The sequence below is a fragment of the Chaetomium globosum genome, genomic scaffold (genome assembly GCF_000143365.1).
Source record: "Chaetomium globosum CBS 148.51 scaffold_1 genomic scaffold, whole genome shotgun sequence".
NCBI classification, from domain to species: domain Eukaryota; kingdom Fungi; phylum Ascomycota; class Sordariomycetes; order Sordariales; family Chaetomiaceae; genus Chaetomium; species Chaetomium globosum.
Genome location: NT_165976.1, coordinates 3,063,947 through 3,076,723, shown reverse-complemented (window position 1 = coordinate 3,076,723; position 12,777 = coordinate 3,063,947). Strand labels below are relative to the sequence as shown.

Genomic DNA, 12,777 nt, shown 5'->3' with positions numbered 1-12,777 from the left:
CCAAGCGCCCCCCCTCATCGCGCGCATGCTGCACATCATCGTCTTCGTGAGCTTCCTCGGCTTCTTCATCAAGCTGTTCCGGCCGTCCGAGGCCAACATCCTGTTCGACGGCGGCAGCCTGATGCTGTACGTGATCGGGGCCGGGGTGTATCTGAGCAATATTGTGAAGGGGATGAGAGCGGTCAGTCAGCCCGGGGGGTTGGCGGCTGCGGAAGCGGCCGCGGCGCTTCAGCATCATGCGGGTCCGGTGAGCGGGGAGGTGGTGCTGGGGCGGGAGGATAGTCTGCGCGTGTTGAGCGCGAGCCATGTGATTTTGGCGTTGGTGTTGGTGGGGGTGCTGGTGCTGCAGGCTGGGCAGTGGTATGCGGAGCGCAAGGAGGCGGATGAGGTCGCTCAGTTGGATCGGGAGGCCGCGGATAGGAAGGGGGCGGCGGGGTCGGGGAAGAAGAAGTCTTGAGGATGTGGTAATAGAGGTAGTGGGGGGCTGAGCTCGGGGAAAGGTTGGATTTTGGGGTGGTGGATGGATAGACGGATGGGTTGATAGATATTTCGGTAAATATGTTGTTTAGTTGTTCAATTCAAGGGTACGGCTGCTACCCATCCTAGCGAACCCCACGACATCTTCGGACTGTGTTATTTGGACACGGGTTTAGACAAGCAGAAACCGGGAGGGTAAGTTGGCTGTGTTGACCGTATGGTAAGTTGATTAAAATATGTACGGGTCGAAAGCTAAAGTTGGCAGTCTAGTACCGGGGTATAATGTCCCATCCTTCTATAACCCCAGCGACGACCACGCTGATGCAGAGTATGACGTGCAGTGCTTCTTCAATAAACCCAAGGCGCCGTCGCTGTTACCCAAAAACTCCATGTCCATGCGATATCAAAAAGGGTGGTATACCACAAAAGGAAAATAGGAAACCGACTTGCCGCCGCCAAACTCGGTATTAGTTCAACCTCGTCTCCAGTCCTCGCTGTACCCTTCCAAGCACCATCACATCACCTCCTCGAGCATCAGTGGAACCTGCCCACCGGTTCGGGTTATACCCCAAGTACCCTGACCGTTCGGCCATGTCGCCCAAGTCGGCATTATCCAGCATTTGGCTGAAAGAGTGGTCACGTCGGTGTACCGCCGGTTGGACGTTGCTCTCCGGCGTCCGGTCTGGCGTGATATTCGGGTCGGCAAACACGTTGATGCTCACCGAGCTGGGCTCGCGGTGCTGCCGGGGTGTCTGCGGCAGGAGCCCGTTATCGTGGTTGACATAGGGCATGTCGACATATTGCGGTTGTTCGAGGTTGCCGTATCCGCCATACACAGGGGCGATCTGAGCCGCCGGCCCCGGCGCCGCCGCCGCTGGGACGGCCAACATCCCCGCAGTTTGCATCCCTCCCGCCTGCATCCCCCCAGCTTGCATTCCACCGGCCTCTGGAGTGTTGGCAGCCGAGGCTATGAGAGCCCCTGTTACCGAGTCCGGGTCTTCGGGATACTGGGGTGGGGTGCGTGGGCCTGGGTTTCGGGCAAAGTCGCTGCGGAAACTGTTATCCGCCATGATCGGATTGCTGATCAGGTTTCCAAAAGATGAGGTCGATCGTGATAGTTTCGGCGGGCTGCCGGATCCGGCCGCTTCTTCCTTCTTTTGCTTCTTTCGGAAAAAGATAAAGGCGAAAACGGCAGCGCCGATGACGACGACGGCCGCGGCTGTCGCACCACCGGCAATGGCAGCTACCGGCGGGCCGCTGCTTGAATCGCCTGTGTTGTTCGACGAGTCTGCCGTTGCGTTTGAGTCTCCAGCAGAATCTGTAGTATCTGCTGTCGGGCTGGCGCCGCCCGTGGCGCTGGTTTTGGCGCCACCGGTGCTGGTAGGGCCCGGTTTCACCGTCTTTGTCTGAAAAGGAACTGCGTTCTGGTTTTGGTCCCTGGCACACTGGCCGTCTCTACACGAGTACCCAAATGGGCAGCACTGGGTGCCGCAGCGCGCCAGGGTTCCCCCGAGAGCGGTCGTCTTGACGACGGCGTCGGGGTTCTTCTCGCCATCTTGCAGCGCGATGTCGCAGGGGACTGGCTGGATCCTCAAGCAGTCTGCGCCTTCTGGACAGCAGAGAACCGTCGTATTCCCGGCGAGCGCGATGCAGGTCTCGCCGGTCTTGCAGCAGAAGTAATCGGGAAAATCGGCGTTCTTACACTGGTCAAAGTTCCGGGCGCAGCTTGATTGTCGGGCGAACAGTTCATGAATCGGCACTGCCGATGCGGCTGCATGTACGGCAGCTAATACAGCCGCCCAAAGCGCGAGGTGGCGCCTGGGCATCCTGGATCCCGAGCACCTATATGCTGGTAGCTGTCTGAGCGGATGAGTCTTCAGTTGACCCGAGGGAAGGAGATGCGGCGGCTAGCGGTTATGACGAGCCTCCGATTCCAATGTTGGTGGTAAAGAGGACAATGGGTTCCGTTGCGTTGGGTCGGCCCGCTCGGTGATAAAGAGGCATAGGGCTGATCAGATAATGCGGGTGAAGAGGCGTAGCCGTGGCTAGTTCGCACAAAGCAGCGAGTCCCTTGTTGGCGTTGGCAATAATGAGTCAACGTCGGTCGCTCTGGGAATACCGCAAAGGAGGAGAGACGAAGACGGTGCCATAAGGACAAGCCCGGCAGAGCTTGGGGGAGAGAAAGGAAGAATCAGGAAACGGGGGCCGGGCACTCGCCGCGGGGGTATATCGAGAGACAAGATCAAACAAGAACGTCAGAAGCCCGCCGAGGAGGGATATGACACACGCACGTCCGGTTGGTCTTTTGCAAAGAAACAAAACGTCGGGTCCGATGGGGTGGTCGGGAAACAATGCCAGGTCTCCAAGCCCATGTCCAACAGGGCCATCCACCCATCCATCCTACGGTACGGTGGAGTGGTGGTGGGCGGCGGGTTCAGCGGCGGTCCATGTAGATCGACTGGCCGCTGGCCGCTGGCCGCTGGCCGCTGGTCGCTGGATGGTCGCGGGCCCTGCCGAGAAAGTCCATGGTTCTCTCTAGTTCATGCCAAATCTATCCGATGACAGCATGACAGGGGAATCTTGGGCGCCAGTTGGCCATCCGGTTTCCCGATGGCCAGATGCGAGAGCAGAAAAGCTGGCAAAGGCGCTGCAGACCCTTGTCCCATGGTCGCCTAGGCAAGTCCAGACTCAGTCTGCTCTGTCTTTGGCAGTGGCCATTTGGAAAATGGATTTTACCCAATCCATAGTGTGAGGCGGTGCATCGTTCGTTGTTTTAGGAATCCGGGCTCCCGATCGATGACAGGTCGCTGTGAAGCGCCGATGGCCTTTCCGACAGACCAGATGACCCTGAAGCAGCGCGAGTGGTGAGGAAGACTTCAAAGCAGTTGGGTCCTGCCGATAGCGTTTTGAGAAGGGTCGCAATGGGCCGCGACCGCTGTCCTGATTGGACAGCCACAGGTGTCACTTCTATTTTCGGTGCAGCGGTTGGATGAGATGCGGCGCCAGATCTTGATGGCCCGTGCTTGATTCCACCAAGTGCACGTGCCAATCAATGGGTCTCGCTGATTGCCAAGCACGATGCCAGGCACCGCCAGGCACAGCCCACTTTTTACCGCCGAGCAGTTCTTTGAAGCGCTTGCTGTCGGCACTTGCACCCTGCAACCCGTAACGTAACCCTCAACCCTCAACCCATCTTCAAAACCGAGGCGGTCGATGTTTCTCGGCCAAAAGAGGCCTCTTATGACGTCTAAGAATTGAGAATTGCAGGTAACTAATTCACTGATATTGAGACTCCCCTCCCCTCCTCAACTAGGTCGCCACGTTGGAGACCCAGCGTGGCTTGGGCGTCGTCAGTGTCGCCTTGGGTGCTTGGGTGTCCATTCGGCCGCTCTCTCCTCGACCCCGGCGTACCGCCAAAGGTTGACTTTAGGTAATTGAGTGTCCCTCCCGACCTCGTATCGATGCTGCTGTTGACTCACCGAGGCGATTGAGGGAGCCGACTATACTCGTACTTACAAACAGTGAGGCAAGAAAGATGACGAGTCTTAATAATTAACCAAGATCATAGCGGCCGTCGTTTGGGCCGTAGGGCAGTCGGCACACCTCAGCAGGCCACCAAAGAGGGCGGTAAGGCTGCTACGTTTCAAACCTCGGACGAAACAGCCTGGTGGCCCCGACCCAACCCTCAGGCATCGTTTTTTGTGTTGGTTCAACCTTGTGGAAGCTTCATGGAAGGAAATGCCTCCATCCCAATCTACAAACACTTTCCCTGGCGGTGATCGGCCATCAACTGTCCGGTCAGCGGTCATAAGTATGAATACTACCCATTTTTTCTTCTGACCTTGAGGCCGTCCAACATCGTAACGTAGATCAAGAGCACAGCAGTCGTATAGCGTTTCTCCTACCCCGTAAAAAGTAAACTTTTCTATTTCTCTCCCGTAACAACAGTCAAACAGCCATGCATCAGCTGCGACACCATACAAGCGCCGAAGTGCCGCAGTGCTTTGTCGTAGAAAACACAACAGAGGATGACAGTACTACAGAAGAGTGGCACCAAACCAAGAACCCGCTCGTATTCTAACACCTTTTCTGTCCCCCCTCGAGCACAAGCACACCGCCATCTCTTCCAGGGCACCGGCGTCAAGAAGTTGCGGCTAGCACGCCGAGGTCGGACGGCACCAGGCATTGTGCTCGCCTACGCCGTGGTTGCACCACCGCCTCGTGGTGGCGGCTCCTCGGGTAGGTGCCGAGTGTGTACGTGCAACTCGAAGTGAAAGGGCAGCGGGTAGTCCAACCAACCAGTAATGGGGTTTTAGTGGTCGAACTCTGTACCGGGATTCATGATCCAGGTCATGATTCGGGTTGTCCTAACTTGTTAGACTTCAGAAGCGGTCACATTGCAAAGTCACCATAAGCAAAAGCACAAGAGAGTATTGATCAGAGTCCTTCATTCTTTTGATCTCAGCCAACTTAGGCGGGTATAATCCCCATCACTACTTGTACATTCACCTCATCCCCTGCGTGACAACTCAACTCCGATCCAAGCCCGTGGTATCCCCTTCAAGCCCCATGACCTAAAACCCGAAAAACTCCTCATCATGCATGCTTCTCAAGACCCTGTATATATACCGGGGAGACTCCAGATATTAACAGTCCAGGAAAAAAAAAAGGAAATATAAGAAAAAGAAGGAAATATAAAAAAGAGAAGAAAAGAACGCCCGGGATGCAATGCCCGCCAGCCCAGTCCAAAGGCTGCCGGACACCCAACTCCCTCTCTCATCCTCCCACCCCGTCCAGAATCCAGTGTTGTTCGTCCAGAAAAGTAACTCTTGCTCTTTCCCCTCCCTCTCCATAACCACTTGCCTCGCGGCAACTTCTAGCAGCCCGAGTGACAGAATGAAAGTAAGTGTGTGTGTGTGTGTGTGTGTGTGTGTGTGTGTGTTCAGAATAGTAAGAAAAAAGAAAATCAAGCTGAAACAGAAGGAGGCCATTCCCGCCACAGTGTTGTTGTTTTTACCATGCAGATGACGTTGAATGCCTCTCTTCAAGATGTTCCAGCCAGCATTGAAGATGTCGGTTTTGAGGGACTTATTCAAGTCAAGGGATAGTAAGATGATTGTTTTTTTTTTTTAAACGAGCAGGTAATCCCAACCTTTCATCTGCATGACATCCCGCCAGTGGATGAACTGTGGGGGCCTCCTGGGGAGCGGATGCTGACCCGTCGGCGGCGGCCGCCGCGGGCGAGGAAGAGCCGACCGGTTGCTGGGGGGCGGCGGCGGCGACGACGTCGTTCTGGAGCCAGACCTCGCGGAGCAGGCAGGTGACGCGGCCGAAGCTGCCAAAGTTGGCGAGCTCGCCGAGCTGCGCGACGCGGTCCTCGAAGAAGGCGCGGAACGACGACCCCGCCAGGCTGGCCGAGCCGCCGATGAGGTACACCCACGCGAGCGAGCGGTCGAAGCCGTTGGTGCCCGAGGGGATGTGGTGGAGCACCCCCGTGAGCTTCTCGACCAGGCCCATGCAGCTGGCCTGCGTGGGCGAGAAGCCGGGCACCAGGCTGCAGAGGTAGATGCGCGCGGCGAGGCGGAAGGCCGCCGTGATGTTCTTGCTGAGCTGCTTGGGGCTGAGCGAGCCGTTGGCGTTGAAGGGCAGCACGGGCGCCTCCTCGCCCATCTCGGTCAGGCCGATCTGGTCACCGAGCACGTGCACGTGCTGGCAGAGCGTGATGTTGTCCATGCCGTTCTGCTTGAGCGCCTCCAGGCAGGCGATCTCCGAGATGAGGTACATGACCCGGTCCTCGCACCCCATGAGCTCGCGGAGCCCGAGGGATGGGTTGGTCGGGGACAGGTGCTTCTCGCGGTAGGTGTGCGCGAAGATGGGGGCGCGGCCTTGCATCGTCGCGCCGAGGATGTCGATCCACGCCGTGAGTGTCATGTTGAAGGGCGTCTGTGCCAGGGGCGCGTTGGGGTCCGACACGATGCGCGGGAGGTCGAGCTTCAGGACGAGCGACTCGACAGCCTGGAAGTGCTGGTGCCACGGGATGTCGGGGAGCGAGTCATCAAAGCGGCCAACGCCGCACTGGAAGAAGATGAGGCCGAGCGCGGCCTCGAGGATCTGCTGGTGGTTCTCGTCCCGGTTGAGCGCGTCGCACAGCGACGAGATGGTCGCGTACCGGTGGCGCATGATGTCGCCGTCGATCTCTTCGCCCTGCAGGCTCATGGCCGCCTTGTAGTGCTGCGCCGCGATGCTCAAGCAGCAGTGCAGATAGCCCTTGTTGTTTTGCAACGCTGGGAGGATGAGGTCCGAGCTGACTGACCCGTGCTGGTTCGACTCGAGGATCGGGAAGATGGCCGGGAGGACGAATTGGATGAAGTGATCAAGCAACCTCTGGTCGCCCTCGTCGAGCTCGATTGCTACTTGCCTTGAGGCGGTCGATGGCCCGTGGGAGAAGTCGAAGAAGTTCACATTGAGCGTCTCCTCGGTGAGCGACTCCCTCCGCTCCGAGTACACCTGCTCCGTCCATTCGCCTTCCAGAGGGAATTGGGGTAGAACGGTGCCCGGTGGCGGAGGAGTGGCGTAGGTGCTGAAAGTCGAGGTCGTCGATTCGCGCAGCGTCGGCACATCGTTGATGAACATCTGCCTTTCTGTCTTGACATCGATCTCGTAGGGCGAGTATGGCGAAAACATGAAGTCGGGGTGCATTTGTGGTGTGAAGGGCCCGTACTCGTGCGAGCTCTGCGGGCTGTTGAAGTTGTAGCCGAAATGCGAGTCGATCGAGCCCGATCGCGCGCGGTCCAGGGGATCCGAGAAGGTTGCCGATGTCGGGAGCGAGTGCGAAAGGCCCGGTGGTGAGCCGACGGCGGTCTGGATCGTGTGCGTGTGTGTTGACTTCTCCGACAGCTTCTTGCGCTTGATGATCATCTTGATGTCCTCCTTGTGCTTCCTCCTCATGTCGTTGTTGCTCCACCACATCGGCCTCTTGTATTCGCATGCTAGACCGAGATGCTTGCAAGCCGTGCACATGGGCGAGCCCTCGTCGCACTTTTTCCGCCTGAGCCTGCATGTGTAGCACCCTTCATCACCGGCATGGTTAGCTTCCCAATCCGGCAGGCAGTTGTGTGTAGGTGAGAGTGAGAGAGAGAGAGACAAACCTGTCCTTGAACGGCGATGCATCTGTGCCTTTTGCTTGGTGTTGGCATTGGCGCCGGCCTTGGAGGCCGACTTCGCCTTTGTTGTTGTTGCGGTAGCGGCAGCCATGTTGACTTGCGATGCCTTCAGGTGGGTTCCTTGGTGGTTGGGGGGTAGTGTTGACATTTGTATCCTCCAAGGGTGTGGGGGTGGCCGGGGGGCAGAGGGGGTGTGTGATGCCCGGGGGGGTGTGAGTCTGGGGCTGGGCCGAGCAAAAGCGGGAGGGCGAGTGAGCCGGGGGTCCTCGCTCCTGGTCAAGGGCCAGATGCCCAAAGGGGGGGCAAAATCGAGTTCGAGGGGGGAAGGGGGGCCTTGTCCTGGTCGTCCAAGTTCCCAAACCCTCCAAGCACTCGTCGAAAACTCAAATTGTCGTCGAGACTATTAGATTACTGTATCGTCGTGTGAATGACTGACTGGATCCAAGCAAGTCCGGCTTGCGTTCTGGAATCTGAAAAGTGGATAAGATGGTGTAAAAGCTGCCGGTGTCGATAGTGTTGGATATCGATCTGGTTGGACGGCGCAAAGTATAAAGTGTAATTAAAAGAGAGAGAGAGAGATAGAAGAGTCTGTTGACTGGACTGGACTGGACGACAACACCTGGATCTCCAACTTCGTTTCTGGGCCTGCTCGAGGGAAGGGAAACATTTGGGCAAGTTGGAGAAGTGGGCAAATTCTTATATCTTAGCCCAGCTCAAGTCTGCCAGCCCACCCAGCCTGCAGTGATTTACTGTTTCTATTTTTGAACATGATGGGCTAAATGACCGCTTCCTCTATTTAACCCATTTTGGGATATTTGCCCACTTTCCAGCCCAGAGTGCCTGCATGCGCGTCCGTCCGCCGATCGAAAGAGGTCGGTGTCTCTCGCTGTGCGCTCGCACTGGGGGCGCGGGAGGACAGGGGTACGGGGCAGCGCGCTTATTGGTGCTGGTGAACGGAGGCGGCCACTCGGCACGCCTCTCTCTTCGGAAGGGAACAGCCCAACATGGACCCCACTGTGCTCTGCAGCAAGTGGGAGGGTCACATCGACGGCAGGGGTTCAGAAGTGGTGGGCACACCGTCTCCACGTCGGCCGCCGGGCACGGAGCGAGGTGGCTGCAGGGGTGGGAGCCTGTCGAGCGATTAAACAGGCAGCTCAATGCATCTCGAGGCCGACCAGCCCGGCCACTCATTGGCACGGGGACTCGGCCGACTGGAGGGAACAATGGAAGAGCGGGAACTCGAAATGTCACCCGCAAGTCTGGCTAAACTCGCTTTGGACAACCCGGCCGCGGCGGACACTTGAGGCCAAAAGCACTGTAGATCTCCAAGCATGGGGGGGCCGTCCAGCTGAGCACGCGGACAGCAGCTTGAACGACGGTGGTGGAGTGTAGAACGGCCGTCCCTGTTGCACAGACAAGAACAAAGACTCATCGCCAAAGGCACTCTTGAAGATTTCGCGGTTGAGCCAAGACTGACGAAGGTCCTGTGTAAACAGTCATTGCCTGAAGGCTCCCCGGGACCGAGGGAGAGAGGCCAGATGCCCGTGGCCGTGTGGGTGGGCGGCGGGCCAATGGATTCTCATTCGCCCTCTCTCCACTTCTTGCCGGTATCCCCCTTGCAACTCTGGTATCGATAGAGTGCATGTCCAGCGCCGCAGCCGGTCTCTCTCTCCCGAACGGCAAAGACCTGTGTGCGGGCTCCCGCAGCTAGTTTGGTTGTGCCTCGCTGAGATACGGCACAGCAGTGTTGCCGCCGGTGGATCTCTGGCTCTGATTCTGGCTCTGTAATTCCGCAATCTCCCGTCGGATAGTGACCCGGGCCAGCGGCGAAGAATCTTTACATACACTATTGATCTGCGCGGAGCGAACTCCTCACCGACGACGTTTTCGCCGGATGATTTCGGTGTCAACGCCGAATTCCCTCGAGGGCGACATCGGCTTTCCCTTTGTGAAAAGACTGAAATCTGAACAGTTAGCAAATCAGCAGTGTGCTGCTGGCAGTCAGATTGGGGATTGGTCGCCTCGCAAGTCAGTCGCGGCATCTGACTGGACAGGGTTGACGGGGACGTCTATCATGCGCGGGAGACCCTGAAGGAAGAAGGCATGGCCGGGGGACAAGGGCATTCTTCGTGGGACGAGTACCGAATGGGCGGAAGTATTCACTCGTGGCCGCGTGTTACGCTAGGTACCTAAGTCATGCGAAGAATCTGCGCCACCATGGCAAGATTTCCACGATGCTGTGTGGTAGCGGCGTAGCATCTCCGACGGCCGCGCGACATCGAGTAGGAGGGGAATGGGATGTCAGCATGGCGGTGGTGGTGCGGATTAGTGCGTGCTTGTGTGCGTGTGTGCGTTGTGTGGTGGTTGCAAAAAAAGCGAAAAGTGCGGTTGACGACGTTGATTCGATGGAACTGAGGTTGGTCAGTGTGACGGCAAATCGCTCGTGCATATTAGCATGCGGCCCGAGAGGCGGCAACCAACCCAGATTGGCTCGCGCATCAAGATCAGCCAGGGTCAGTAGCAGGGATGGGTGCGCTAGCGGATGACGCTTTGGCCAATAACGCGGGACGAACAGGGGGATTCCAGATGGACCGGGGGCAGGCCGCGGGGCCCAGGTCGGATGATCCGCCTCGAGCGCGGAGGTCTTGGCTTGGCACGCAATTTTGACTTTTGCGGGATGAAGGCACGGCCGCGGGCGGGTCGGGGAAAGAGGGCAGGGCAGCCAGCCTTGTCCCCGCCGCTCTGGCCATTTCGGTCGGATCAATTCCATGCTGTAGGCATTGTAGGGTCCCTGTTCACTTCGGTCGGTCTGATAACTGCTGGTCAACGGTTCGTGAGCTGTAAGTGGGCGACGTCGTCGGGGGTCTCGGCTCTTCGGTACGTGTTGCGAATTCCCAACTCGGGTCGTCGAAATCGCCAAAGTCAAAAATCCAACTGCCAAAAACCATCAGACATAAAACCAACGCAAGCGCCGGCTGCTGGATACGGCGATGGCTTTATACCTGGCGATCCATGTATCCTGCGTAGTTGGCGGTTTAGGGCTGAGTGCGTTTCGACATGATTGTTCTCGGAGGATCCAATGCCAATGTGACAATGTGTGGTGGTCGTTTGCTCGTCCGTTGATGGTGTGGCCGGTGACTGGCCGTTGACTGGCCGCGGGGAACCAGGAAACTGGGATAATTAGCCGCCCTCTGTCCATTTTTGGATAATTAGCTCCTGTTCCCCTCATAGTGCCAAATTTGCCCTCGGGTGTGATGGAATTATCCCGCATGCATACTTGGGCTAATTATGTCGGCCAGCTCAGCTCAGCACACGAAGTGATGGCGGGCTCGGAGCCAGCTCGGCCAGCAAACGATTGGCGCTATTTTTATTTTGCCCATCGATGGATGATGTGCTCATCAAATGCCATTTTCAGGTGACCAAATTAGCCCAGAATGACAACAGGGTTAATTAACTGCTCAAAGCTTGACAATGGACTTGTCTTTCGCACGGTGCTGGCCGAGAGCTTGTCCATTTCCCCCGAGATCAAAGCTCTGGATTCGAGAAACTCCACCCCGTCTCGCTGCGCTTGCCAAGGTCGCTACTACCAAGAATTGCATCGTCGTCAGGTCGCACAAAATCCTCTGGCCTCTTTGAATTTGTCAACCCCTGCCATCTATCACCACTTTGCACCCCCATCTTCACAATCGGCTTCACGGCTAAAGAGAGAAAGGCCCGATGACGGTGCCGGCGGGATTTGCATTTGAGAAGTGAATACCACGCTGGGGCGGAAAAAGCAATTGTTGCGCGATGCTGACATCGGACGATAACTGACAATAATCTGTGATGATTATTCCCTCGCAGTCAAGGTAAAAGGTCAAATAATCAGCATCCGTGTCTTCAGAAAAGGGTTGATTGACTGCGGGGTTGAATGAAGGTGACAAATGTGCATCCGACCCACGGTCAGGAGCGGCCCGGTCAATTCCATCTTGACCGCGGTAGCCGAGCGGCACATGTCGGATCTCTTCCGCCGACTCAACGGGCTGATCTCCTTGCTCTGAGGGCTTTACGGAATTTGTTATTGTTTTAGAGCCGCTAGCCCCCTAGTGACTCGCTGAACTATCGTCATTCCGATGATTTACGGGCTATTGAGATTTGAAACGGCTGGCAATGGCGGGGAATTTTGAGTTTGGAGAAGATTTGACGATCTCGACAGGGAGGTGTGAATTTATCCCCATCCTCGTCCATCGCATCTTTGCCCTGTGGAAAGACAACGCCGCTGCAGATCCCTCCGAGGACCCCGGCTTGCCTCCGGCGCCCGTGCGTTTTTTTTTTACCTTCGAACTTGGCAGCTTGGGCATTGACGGCCCGGAAAGCTGAAAGGAACTGCGTGGTCTGCTGGTTCAAGATCCGCGTGAAGACCCGGGGTTTGAACCCGGCTGAAAACCCACCTGCGCCTCTCTTGCGCGGCCGTTACCACAGACCCCCAATTACTGGATGTTTATGCTCACCTGATCAATGCCGTGGCAACTGACTCTGAGATGAGCCGCAATGCGCGAAAACATCTCTCTAAGACTCTCTCTCAACAAAACGAAACTTTCACAGAAGTCCCGTGTTAGTGACTCCCTTCCTATTCTGGAAGTCAGCTCGGAGTGACCACCGGGTGGGTCTCCGACTCGAAAGCCCCTCCACAAATCCATTTTCAAGGATGAGCAAGCGAACACCCTCCGAACTGGCTTGGAGACCCACTCGGCGATGCACCAATGCACGTCGTCACCGATAGCTTCCGTGACGGGAACATGGATCGTGCTGAGAGATCCGAACGTGGAGATGGAGATGTCAGTGTTGCAGGGGTGCATGGATTGTGGAGGCTGTTGGTTGCTTGCAGATGTGATAAGGAGATTAAATCTCGAATTGAGGAAGACGTGCGTGATGTTCGTCACATATCGGACGGGATGAAAGAGGATTTCCGTGGTTTCGAGTCTCGACTCCTTTTTTTGCCATTCACAATGCTTTTGTTCGGATGGTGCATTGCTTCGTACTAGACCACACACGTGCAAATTCTTCATGCTAGCGACGAGTGCAGACCCCAGGAACCTGCTGTCATTCGACCTTTTTTGAGACAGGGGTTTATCGACGGTGCGACGCTGCAGGCTCT

At 56.8% G+C, this 12,777-nt stretch overlaps 4 protein-coding genes across 4 annotated transcripts; 1 reads left to right on the top strand and 3 right to left on the bottom strand.

The window, feature by feature from the left end:
- Positions 1–944: 944 nt before the first annotated feature.
- Positions 945–2,303, bottom strand: CHGG_00995 (uncharacterized protein; the record flags this gene model as incomplete). Its single annotated transcript, XM_001220215.1, has 1 exon — positions 945–2,303. One exon carries the CDS (start codon positions 2,301–2,303, stop codon positions 945–947), a length of 1,359 nt encoding a protein of 452 aa, XP_001220216.1.
- A 2,902-nt stretch (positions 2,304–5,205) lies between these two features.
- CHGG_00994 (uncharacterized protein) lies at positions 5,206–5,431 on the top strand (the record flags this gene model as incomplete). The annotated part of the gene is made up of 2 exons (XM_001220214.1): positions 5,206–5,379; positions 5,429–5,431. The coding sequence occupies 2 exons, from the start codon at positions 5,206–5,208 to the stop codon at positions 5,429–5,431; spliced, it is 177 nt and encodes a 58-aa protein (XP_001220215.1).
- Positions 5,432–5,606: 175 nt separating this feature from the next.
- CHGG_00993 (uncharacterized protein) lies at positions 5,607–7,731 on the bottom strand (the record flags this gene model as incomplete). Its single annotated transcript, XM_001220213.1, is given in 3 exon segments — positions 5,607–5,676; positions 5,696–7,547; positions 7,626–7,731. The coding sequence occupies 3 exon segments, from the start codon at positions 7,729–7,731 to the stop codon at positions 5,607–5,609; spliced, it is 2,028 nt and encodes a 675-aa protein (XP_001220214.1).
- A 2,413-nt stretch (positions 7,732–10,144) lies between these two features.
- CHGG_00992 (uncharacterized protein) lies at positions 10,145–10,390 on the bottom strand (the record flags this gene model as incomplete). The annotated part of the gene is made up of 1 exon (XM_001220212.1): positions 10,145–10,390. The coding sequence occupies one exon, from the start codon at positions 10,388–10,390 to the stop codon at positions 10,145–10,147; it is 246 nt and encodes an 81-aa protein (XP_001220213.1).
- Positions 10,391–12,777: the final 2,387 nt, after the last annotated feature.